The sequence below is a fragment of the Patagioenas fasciata genome, chromosome 2 (assembly GCF_037038585.1).
Source record: "Patagioenas fasciata isolate bPatFas1 chromosome 2, bPatFas1.hap1, whole genome shotgun sequence".
Classification (NCBI taxonomy): Eukaryota; Metazoa; Chordata; class Aves; order Columbiformes; family Columbidae; genus Patagioenas; species Patagioenas fasciata.
The window spans coordinates 66,597,693-66,610,006 of NC_092521.1; the positions used below are offsets into that span (position 1 = coordinate 66,597,693).

Genomic DNA, 12,314 nt, shown 5'->3' on the forward strand with positions numbered 1-12,314 from the left:
AACAGGGTTGGGGCATTGAATTAAACTGCAGATAACCTTTTAGTAAGAGTTGTGCTCAAACATGGCGTTTTGTAGGCTGAAATTAAATATGGCTGATCTGGAGGAATGGCAGCAGCCATGGGCATCTCCATCCAGTTTAACCTCCTCCACTCACCACCCCATAAACTACAGAGGCAGCAATGTGAACTTAGGGGGTCTGCCAGGCATCTTCACCTGAGAGAAAACACGTTCCTCCTCCCAAAGCCACGGCAGAGGACACAGCTGTGCTGGAGTCCTCTTGTCCCCCCTTCCCTACTTCTTCCTTCCCTTCTGCTCCCAACAACAGCTTAGGGTTCAGCAGGTCCATCCACAAGCATCTCAAGCATAGCAGCACAGGTCACAGCCCTGGTTTCTGAGCCACCCTGCAGAGTTACTGAGGCCATGTTACCTATATCAGGCTGAATCCCAGTTCCAACAGCTGCTCATCACCCTTCTGTGGCAGAGAGCAACTGACGGATAAAATCCACTGTGTGAGACAAAAGCAATGCAGTTCTATTGCATCAAAACATGGGATACGTAAGTGCAACATCTCCGGCAGAATTAAAGGATATGATAAATCAGATTATTCTTATATCTTCTAAACACTACCCAATTTTTCGTACTAATTTATAATATTTTCTCACAGAAAACTACCTTGAACCAACTGTCCTCCTTTTTTTTTTTTTTTTGGAAAAGAAAAAATAAAGAAAGAAAAGGTCTTAATCTGAGCATGGAAAGGCTGCACCTGATTTTGCACACCTACATACCCAACATGCATTCGGATCTTGTAGAAAACGTGCTGACGTTTACGGAAGGTGTGCCCTGGTCAGATTAGCAAAGCAGATATCAGCAAGGTGCTGATAACCACCAAAATGGCTGAATTATTCAGGGCAAGGCTGGAACACGTAAGCAGCATGAGTTAAAGTGATGCTGGACCATGCTTTCCCACCAGCTGCTCCCAGCCCAGCAGCCCAAGTAAATCCTCCCTAAATTGTGTCTGTTCTAAAAAAACCTCTTTAGGAAAGAGCCCCCCAGGATATAGTTCAGTCTATGACACTGTGATATGATCAAGCATTTGAAAACAGAGGCTAGCTGGATTGTAAAATGGTTTTCCAGATTATTTAATGTTTTAAAGAACAATTCTCTCAGTGACAATAAGGTCTTGATAAGACAGACTGCCAAACACTGCTTTAAGATTTCAGATACTAAAGGGCCGCACTGGCTAGAAAAAAAACCCAACATTGTAAGAAGCAAGGAAGAAAGCTCAGAAGTCTGAAATAGAAGAGAATATTTGCAAAGCAGTTAAAAAAAAAATAAAAAAGTCAAACCTGTTTAAGAGAGATTAAAAATACATTAATAAGAAATTGTCTAGAAAGCCCACCTATGCAGGTGGACTAAATCTATATCCTAAAGTCCATGACTTTAAGAAATCCATAGATCCTCGTAATTCCAAATTGTTAGAAAAAGGCAATAGAGGTTCATACCTAGCCCAGGTTTTGGATGCGCAGATAAGAAGCCATTTCTGCATGTGTTCATGGGAAAAAAAAAAAATTAAATTTTATTTTATTTTGTTGAAACACTGGTTTCATTTTGCTCAATTGCTTACCCATGTTTGCAATTTTCTTCCAAGACACACTTAACATTTGCATAGAGCCATATGATTTCCTGTACCTGCATTCAGAAACTTACTTCGGTGCAAGTAATTTGATTTAGGACAAGAAAAACATTTTGCAAAGTAATACAATAACTGAAAGACGTTATTGTAACCATCACTAATAGCAGGGTGTGGGTGCACCTGGTCCTTACAAACAATCGTATACAGTAAAAGCACTGTTTGAATAAAGAAAAAAATAATAATGATAATTTCTAGTTACTATCACTGATTTGGGAACTTTGACGGGTTAAAAATGAAATCAACCAAAACTAAGTACTCATCTAGACATCAGAGGAAGCTGAGGATCTCTACCAGAAGCTGTAAAGAAAAATGATCAAAAAATAATCACTTGAGCTCTTCTGGAGAATGTTTGCAGGTGATGATTAAACAAAAGAATAACAACAAAGAAAACCGACATATTTTTACACAAGACAGAGAAGAAAGATACTAAAATATTCTAAATATCAAAGCATTTGTGGAAGCTTGTTTATTTAAAAAAAAAAAAAAAAAAGCAGATTTATCACTTCCCCACTGAACTGTATGACGGAGGAATGAAATGTCCCAGAAACACACTGCTTTGCAGGCCTACAGTTTGTTTATAAATGCAAGGAATCCTGCCAGCTAACAATAAAGTAATGACTAAAAGGTATTACTATTACTATGAATGTAGTTACCAGTAACCAATTATCCATTCCAGAGACACTCAGAAAAAAATAAAATAAGTAAAGCAAAACAAAAACCACACAACCCCAAAACAATTACTATAGTGTTACAAAACCACTAAAGCAAATACATGTACAAGAGGAAAGGGATGCGCTGGCCTGGTCAAGCTTCCTCAAAGAAGCACTCCAATGAGTTCACTTTTACTATATGAACTGCAAAAAAGTAGTCACCAGCATTATTTCACCTATAGAAAAGAGCCGAAAGCGAAGCTCCAGGGCGAGGGCAGGCAGCTGCGGTGCACAGGGAGGAAACAGCCGGTGGCCACGGCATTTCCTGCAACAGGGTCAGGTTAAAACCGTCAGAAGCAGCGTGCCCATCAAAATCAGATCCTGTGATTTTTGGCGTAGAAGGGGGACCAAGAGCTAATCTTGAGGATTATGCTGGGAATTTGCTAGCGAGATACTATCGGATAAGCAAACCATGGTAGCAAGTGAGATTGTAAGAGAATCGCATTCAAATCCAGGAACAGATGGGAAAAGCAGTTTTAAAAGTCAGAAAAATATCACAGCATTGTTATGCTAAACTCAAAGACAATATCCCAAAAAAATAAATAATATTACAGGTGTAGGTGATGGTGACCGAGGAATTTAAGTATTTGTGTGTATCTACCTATATACAAATATTTATATACATATATACAGATACTTATATATAGTTTATATATGTATGATTTACATATATATAAATGAACTCTCTTTCTGAAACACAGAAAGCTATCTAGAATTAAAGAACAAACCTCTAAAACTTTTTTTATAGCTGCTAATTATTATGCCAACCACATTCAATATTTCGGGGGCTTTTTTGGCTACTTAAAATTATTTGCTAGGTAAGAAAAGAAGACTTAGAAATCCATTTGCTTGTAAGCATAAGTGAAATGAGGCTTAAGGGCTGATTGAGGCTTCTGTCATGAAAGAGACAACATAAAATACTGACTCAGCACGAAAGTGCCTATCCCTGCCTTGTTTTGTTTGTAACATGAGTCAGCCAAAAGAAGGCTGGGGAGATTTTACAGAAACCATCCCTGAAATAAACATGTAATGTGCACCTACTGGGAGAAAAACAGAAAGGGAAAGAAAAAAAAAAAAAGGAAGGTAGAATGTCTAAAATCAGGAACAATGCTTGAGAACATTCCTTAACCTAAAAGAACCCAAGCAGAAAAACTGGAAATTTATATCCTACACACTGTAATAAGCTATAAAAGCCTGTCTAAGAGACCCTAACAGTTGTCAGCCTAATCCTGCAGTCCTGTGAAATGAGCACAAGACGAGAAGCCCATCAGGATGGGATGCGGCCGCGCTGTTGCGTGGGGGGACAGCACAGCAGCGGCCGCCAAAATGCAAATCCCAGAGCTCATCTGCTGCACCTACAGGGCATCAGCCCCAACACAGCCCTCAGTAAGTCCATGTCTGATGGAGGATGCTTGCTTATTTTAAGCCTGCTGTTAATATAACTGCTGCTTCTCATATGTGTATAAATTCAAGAAATGAAGGATAGACATTGGGAAGACAACCTGGGCCATCTAGACAACATCATGATCGGGGGGCGGGGGAAATTGACTGTGGCTGTGATGTAGCCTTGAAAGAGGTTTCCAGGGAGGGTGTTAAATCTCCATCCTTGGAGACTTTCAAAATTTGACAGGACAAGGATGGCCTTTAGCAACAGGCTCTAACACTGAAGTTGCCGTGCTTCAAGCAGGAGGCTGGACTCCAGTCCCACCACAGAGGCTCCTTCCAATCTTCATCATTCTCTGACCCTATGGCACATTTCACTTCTAGCATTGTATGAACTGTATCACCATTTAGTAATTTCCGTACATTCTTATGCATAAGATTTTACCAAAAGAACATTATTATAGTTTGTTTATATGTTTATTTAATTTGTTTATATGTATGTTTAAATATATATATTTTTAATGTAAACATATATGTATACGTATAGATACATATATCCACACACCCAGCTCCAGCCATCAACAAAACTAAAGAGTTTCTGTGTGATGAAACAGAGTATTATCAGTTGTTGACCTCAAGCGCAGACAGTTAAAGGAAGCAGGAACTGTCTAAAGGAAACGATAGTTGTCAAGTTCTCCAGGTCTGTGTTTCAATAGCAACAGGATCAGCTCTCAGAAAAAAAAACATGTTACAGTGGTCTGTGAGAACAAGAAGGAATAAAGGTCTTCTGAATATTTACATTGGCAGGAATATATTAGTAGGAGAAACATCTGAAGTTGAAGAAACTTTATAATTAATAACAACTCTATAGAATTCATAGTCAAATGACACCAAACAAAACATTATTTGGGGGAGTAATCTCAGTAAAACTATTCTTCTTCTCTTCCTGCACAGAATTACCAGACATAGGTATTAGCCAATAATTACTGCTACATTTCTGGTCTGATAGCAGCTCCAGGATGTACAACATGCAGCAGTGGGAAAAGCTTTTGTCATCCGTTTCTAATAAAGCAACCAACACCTTGTATCCATAATTTTGCAGACGAGGTTTAAAGGCTTACTGATCCAGATATTCTCAACCTTATTAGCAAAATCCTAGTTTTCACTAGATTCATATTTGTGATTTTCATAAATTCACACCCAGAGAATGGCTTCACTGATGAGTGTGGGAGGGCATTAACATTAAACAGAGCAGCAGGGCACCCAGGTGGTGGGGATGTCACCTATCTTTATTTCCCTTTCATCCTCCCATTTTCCTGGGATCTAAAATGTCTATACTTACCTCCACACACATAAGAATATGCTGAAACAGATCAAAAGCCCATAGACCAGAATAAAGTTTCCAAGCATAGTGTCTGTTAATATCTCATTAATACTTGTTTTGAATCTGCTTTACAGAAAACGAATTTTTGGAACAAGGAAGTGGAGCAATTTGTGTTATCCTCTTCATGCATCAACCTAGTATTGCAGCAGCTCAGCAAGAGGGACCGCACCAGTAACCTGTCTTTCAGTCTAAAGAGCTGTAAATTAGCCACTTCTTTATGGAGGCCATGCCACAAGTTGAACAGCACTGGATCCCACACAGATTTATGGAGGACTTTACCAGTGACCCTCCACTATTAAAAAAAAAAAAAAAAAAAGAATAAAACAAGTGCTTCCTAGCTTTTATCTACTTATTTATAAATGTAAGGAACCTCAACCTTGTTTCACAGCTTTTTAAGGAACTCAACAAAAGCCTTTGAAAATAACACCACACTTCGTTATCCATATAATTACAACCTTCAAAGAACTCTACTAGGTTTGTGAGCCACGTCATCCTTGACAAAAGCCAAGCTCCCTCTTAGTAGATCACACCTGCCTACCCGCTACTAATTCTTTTCCTTACCGCAGTTTGTAAATAATATGCCTGGAAGAGATCCAAGGCTTCCCAGCATACAGTTTGCTGGGTTCTCCTCTGGGAGTCCGCTAACAACAACAACAAAAAGTGTACTTGTCACCTTCTGGTCTTCAAGTACCAACATTGTTTCACTGATCCCATCTACAAATATAGCCTTTGCATCATTTTTGTCTACCATTACTACTTATATCTTACCATCGTAGCCTCACCCACCACTCGAATGTTCATTAAAGATCATGAATGGTCACGCATTACGAACCTTAAATAAATTAAATTGACATTTTGACATGTAAAACCTCTAATCTTACACTGAACAGCAACGAATTTTCTATCACCACTGTCTTGGTGATATGTTTTTCAATGCTGCTTTCGTTTTTACTTTCTTCTCTTACATAGTCTTCCTTCTTAAGAGAGGTAGTTAACAACTTTATTGCAAAATCGTCCCTGGGGATTTTTTTTTATATATTTGCTGTGTGAGTTAGATAGAGGTTCTGCGATGTTTCTGCCATAATTTAGATTTAACTGTGTGAAAAAGCATGAAGCACCTGCCAGCAGATACTACAAAAGTACAATACAGCCCCAGCCTCAGAAGGGAATTATCTCTATGTCACTGATATTTCGTGATCCTTCTGTTTTGGATACATTTTGTCATTTCAATATCCAAATCAAAAAAGATGTGTCATTGGAGAAAAATCCATCTCCCCATTATTTTCATTTCAAGAATCTCCCCACCCTTATCTATAATGTCCCCTGCTCAACAACTGTGATCTTCCATTTCCTTCAACATCCTGAGAGAAATGGCAGGAGTCCAAAATAACTAATTGAAACTATTTAAATAGTTTCTGTAGAAACACAACTAAAATGGTCCTTCTTAGCCTATGAAAAACAAGCCTAGTGTTACACTTAAATTCATGATAAAAAGGCCTTGCACTTGCACTGCAATTTTTTTAGGAGCTATCATAGAATGCATGTTTTAGATGCAGCACGTACAAGTACAGTTGTGTTAACTACCAGACAGGACACACTGACAGGAAGCAAACGCATGGTAGAGACAGAGCCCTGCTTTTTCTACAGCTCTTTGCTACCCCTTTAGCTGAAAGCATGTACCTGTAACTACTCAACCCATTCCTCTCACCAGCTGGCTGCTCTTCTCATAGGACAGCCCACAGCGAGGTGAACCACTCAACGACACTGCTTATGTGCATCAGGCCAGAACCGATCTTACAGTTGGACCTGCTGTGCAGCACTGACTTCATGACTGCACTCAACTGCTGCCAGCAAACTAGAAACATCTAATCAAACAGTGTCTAATCCTTACTTCAGAATTGCTTATGCCATCATCTGGCAAATTGTCCCAGCAACTACGCATCCTGGAACAAGTAATTCCTCAGTTTAAAAGAATATTGTGCATATCTGTGAACATTTCTATATTGTGAAACAGCAACACGCTTCTGGTAAGTCTGATAATAAACCAATGCACTTTACACTGTGTGGTATAAGACATGTCAATACAATGCAAAGCTGAAATCTGGGAAGCATAACATTCATAAAGCTGGGAGTGACGGGAAAGCACGCTGCTGCCTATGGTGACCTCTCCAGGGGTCAGCAGGAGGAGAAACACTTCAGCTTGCCATCGCTGAAGGACTGAAACCACACTACAGGGCTACCAGAGGAAAGCGACCTCTCCCGAGTCGGATATGCACCGCCAACGTGCTACTTTTTCTGCCGTGTGGAGGAGCGGGAGCCAGGCAAAAATCAGGGACGGTTTTAACTGTGTTGAGCAAACGCTGTGGTTTGAAAGCGCTTGGGAGGTGGGTGGGGGTGAAACAAGTTTTAAAAGCTTCCACGTTTCTGGGTGAGCTGCAGCACGATTATCCCGCGCTAACCGCTGCCACCAAACGCTCCTCTGTTGGGAAGAGCCGCTCTAGCGAGCCGCGCCCGGAGCAGGCACGGCAGCTCTGTCCCATTCCCACCTGCCCTCGGGGTCACCCGGCAGCGGCAGGCGGAGCGGCGGGTACTCACAGCGGGTGCCAGCGCTCGGGTAGGCGGCGGTGCAGCGAGATGCGGTCGCTCAGGTAGATGTTGATCTGGTGCCGGCGGATGCTCTCCTCCTGGAGCTGCTTCTCCGCCGGGCTCAGCTCCAGCCGCACCGCCCGGCCCAGCTCGCCCAGCGCCCCCGGGTCCAGGGCTGGTTTCGCGTACACCGGCTTCCGCAGCAGCTCGGCGTCGACGGACGGCGGGGGGGCGCGGCGGGCGGCGTGGCGGGGCGGCGGGCCGTGTCGCCAGGCGAGGAAGCCGACAGCAGCCAGCAGCCCCAGGGCCACCAGCGCGCCCCCGCCCCGACAGCCCCGGCCCCGCTTGCCCCAGCACACCCCGCGGCCGAAGCGGCCGGCCATGCCGAGCAGGCGGCGGGACCGCGGGCGGCCTCTCCCGGACACGGACGCGGACACGGACGCGCCTCCGCCCCAGGCGGACTCGGCGAAGTTCTCACGAACCTGCCCACGCCGCGCCGGCCGCCAGCGCTGCCTCTGCCAGGAAACCCGCCCGGTTCCTCCGCCGGCGGCTCCTCCCTCCTCCCCGCCCCGCCGCGGGCCAGCCCGGAGGGGCGCGGCGCGGAAGAGTCGTGGACGGGCGCTACCGCGGGACGGGGAGCGGCTCCCGCCGGAGCCCCCGGACCGTGAAACCTCTCCCTGTGTTAGAGAGGGGGTCTGCACCCCTCCCGCTCCCCAGCCTGCTCCCCGGGAGCAATGCTCCTGGGTTTCGTGGTGGTCGGCAAGCTGCTGGCTGCCGTGGGCCCCAGCAGCTCAGGACAGGCGCACACCTCCGGCTTGCTCCGGGCTCTCCCTGGGGATGGAGCCAGGTATGTTCCTGACCCAGCCTCGGGCGCCTGTCCTGCAGCTCCCGCCGCAGAGCGGGAGCAGAACAGGGCCAGCCTGGTGCTGCTGGGGCTTGCACTGCTGGGATGTGCGGAGGAAGGAGGAACGTTTGCTGTCACCCTTCAAGGAAGAAGTGATCTGGACATCCTGAAGCTTGAGGGACTTTCATGAACACTGGTAGCTGTGTGGCAGACACGCAGGAGTACTGACAGCAAGAGAAAGTATGGCTGGCACAGAGTTGGCATGGCCACAGCAAGCTGTGATGGCCATTGGAGGCCACAGGGATGGCTTCAAGGTTGGCTCTCTCCTCAGGGACATTAGCAGAAAGACAGCAAGGGAGATTATTTGCTTCCAAGGGACTAGGAAGAACTTTGGGGCTGAAGAAACAGATCAGTAGGGAAGCAGGCTTCATCCAGTCTGCTGCCTCTAGAACAGCATGTGCTTTAGAAGTAAACAGAACATGGACCAAGAAGCTATGGGGTTAATGACAAACTCCTCTTTCACTGGTTGGGAAAAAAAAAAAAAAAAAGCCAACTGATGTGGCCTCACAGAAAGAAATCCAGAAGACAGGTGAAAATCCCAAATTTATTATCCAGATAATGGGCAGTCCACTTTATGCATTGGTGGGACTGGGGGACGCGGGGGGGGGGGGTGAGGCAACAGTGGCATTTAGTCAAAGCTTTCTAATTTTTTTTGTAGTCAACATCACATTTGTGCTACTTTTTCACTTCACCCCTACACTGTGGCTGATGTGGCCCCTGGTGAAAATGAGTTTGACATCCCTGGCCTAAACTTAAATCCTGAGGTCATGAGGTTACATGAGAATTTGTGAGTTTGTGTCTGCAAAAACATGAGTGTAACATAACCGATACAGTTTATCTCTCAAGATCAGCAGGGCGCTGAAAGTCCAATTCTGAAGTGCCATTTGCTCCATGTCTTTGACAAAGAGTGTTTGCTGCGCTATCATCTGCTGTTGGAGATCAACCCGTCAAGATCAACCTGCAAAGGATTCTGGTCATCCCCAGCGAGCGACCTCAGCCTCGTAAATGGTATTGGGTGGTGCTCGCCAGCATTGCTGAGGAGTGGATGAAAACACCGCTGATGCTAAAGAAGGGGAAAAACCTTGTCACTACGAGACTCGGTCACAGCATACAGCTATGAGCTGTTTCTGATTTTAGATGCTAATAAACAGTGTTATTTGACAACAGACACAGAGGCAGTCAGCTACTGTGGAGACCTTGCTCTGGACAGAAGGATGATGAATAATAATGAGTCATCCTGATGCTGGCAAACTAGCATAAATCAAGTCATGGAGGTGGATTTGCATATGACTGCATGTGTTTGTGTGTATAGATACAATTTCATTATTTCTTATTCAGCTATACAGTTATCTATCACAGATAATTACATATGCATAAAATCTAGTTTCAAAGCACACGTACAAGCCAGAATAACAACTATAATAGTGGTTAAGTATGTGTGTGTAAATATGGTTTGTAGACAACTATTAAATACCAATCTGCTGGACAGAAGAATACAAACTGTGTACAAATGAAGCTGTGTCTAGCAAGCTTGGGATCTGAAGAGTTAGGTGGCAAAAGTAGTTGGAGGCCAGGTGATTGCATTGTCTCCTTGCTTACAATCCTTCTGGAAAAAAAAGGAAGCCCAACTGGTGTCATTGGTATCGGTTCCCTAGTTTCCAGCTGGTGGAGGAGTAAACTCTTAAGATATGGCCAACATTTCTGGAACATGTTGCTGATTTAGATCTGGTTGTCTTGAACAAATATTCTGGTTTTTTTCCCATTGTGTAAGGTTGCAAATTACTTACAATGGAGTAATAAGACATGTTAATCATGAGGAGCCCAAAATATATGTTTATGTAAAATACATGAGCTTATTGAAGGAATTGGTCTACAGACAAGGAGAAAAAGCATAAGTTAACTATTTTACACATCCATTATTGCTAAAAGTTATTCATACTTTGTAGTGATGACATACACATTACAGAAAAAATTAGAGGTATAAAATTTTGCAAAAGCTTTAAAATTTACCTAATCCAATGTTTTGGGGGTTTTTTGGTGTTTGTTGTTGTGGGTTGGGTTGTTTTTTTTTTTTAGATCTGTACTTTCAGTCAAAATGATGCAAAATGCTAAAATGGAAATGGGGTGTGGAGAACTATCAGCTGATAGAGACTGCATTTTTAATAAACCCGAAGTTCAAATACCTTCCTAAATTCATACTTCCAGGGGAAAAAGAATGTACTCAATAATATGTTCCAGAATAATGTTTTTAATTTTAATAAGTTACTACACTTATATATTCTAAAAAAAAAAAAAAAGAAAAAAATTAGAGGAACATGATGTACAAATACATTACTGATAGACAGAAATTTGCTCAAGGAGAAGAAGATTCAGCCAAGTTATAAAACATACTTAGTGGGGCTGTGGGTTGTTCACCATTGCATTAACTGGGCATAAAATAGCATTGCTCTGCAAAGAAACACCCCCCTCCTCCCCCCAACTCCCACCTTGGCTGTTCTTTCTCTCCTTTGTCAGTACAAGTGTACCTGTATTTTTAAAATATTCGTACTCAGCCCACTGTCCTACCAGTGCCAAGGATTTTTTTAATAATAATGTGTTTGTGTTGAAAGTGTCATTATTTGAGACAGCTGCGTAGCACAAGCAAAACATGAAGCGGCTGTGCCGGAGGGTGGATGTTGGGGTGCCAGTGCTTCAGTGGGGACCCTGTATTACAGGACAGGCTTTGGATCAAGGGTGAAGCTGGGTGCCTAGTGCAGAAGCAGAGCATATCAGGAATCTTGATGAGAGGAAGAACAGTGGGTTCAGAGACCTAAAAATAAAGCGGACTAAAAACACAGACTTGATGAGTGAGATAGAAACTGTCATCTCTTTCAGGGATCTTCTGTCAGACTGACGAATGCTGTGTAATTCTCATACTGACACACCAATAAAAACAGACTGCGTTGAGTGGATGCAAGACCTAACCTGTACCATTGTACACGTATGTGCCTATGTCTACATATATATACACATACACACAAAAAATATATTTTTCAAAAAGTCATATGCAGGCCATGATATCTTAAAAGTAGTAAAGATGTGCATGCTAAAGGCATCGATCAGTATATTTGCTTGCTATAGGTATATATTGTTGATATATTAATGTTCTCCTTAGCTAAATAGCAAGCATGAACTGCAGGCAGTAGAAGAAATATCATATACAAAGGAAGCCATGGCTAGAAAGCTTGGCTGTCAAAAACTGTTGGAACAAAACTGCAGTTCTGTGCATGGAATGTGGTATAATGTGATGTGTTACTGTAACGACTGTTCAAGCTCTGCTACACTGGAAACCTGACTGATTTTCCATACTTTCTTGTGCAGACACAGTGAATTGAACTACTGAGCTGCAAATAATTTTTGGAAGTTTGATCAAAACTATGGCATATTCAGAAGCATATAAATGAAGTAATTTCATTACAAAGTCATACCAGTTGGCTATAGTAGACAAAGTGGAGACCTGCCATAAACGTCATCATTAAAATTCCAAACCATAGACCTCAAGGGGGATATTGCATAGTGGAATTAATCTTAGTCATCCTATACTATAGGCACTTATCACCACCTTTTTGGTCTTTTTTCAAGGTTATTTCTTTTTCTATGCCTGAAAGGACCGAA

At 42.9% G+C, this 12,314-nt stretch overlaps 1 protein-coding gene across 1 annotated transcript in view; it reads right to left on the minus strand.

Annotated features, from left to right (window-relative positions):
- The window catches only part of GALNT12 (polypeptide N-acetylgalactosaminyltransferase 12), a 53,272-nt gene extending 45,050 nt beyond the window's left edge, over positions 1-8,222 (minus strand). The window contains exon 1 of the mRNA XM_065831333.2: positions 7,766-8,222. Coding sequence (XP_065687405.1) covers positions 7,766-8,139 — 374 coding nt within the window. The 5' untranslated portion in view covers positions 8,140-8,222. The remainder of the gene's footprint in view (positions 1-7,765) is intronic.
- Positions 8,223-12,314: the final 4,092 nt, after the last annotated feature.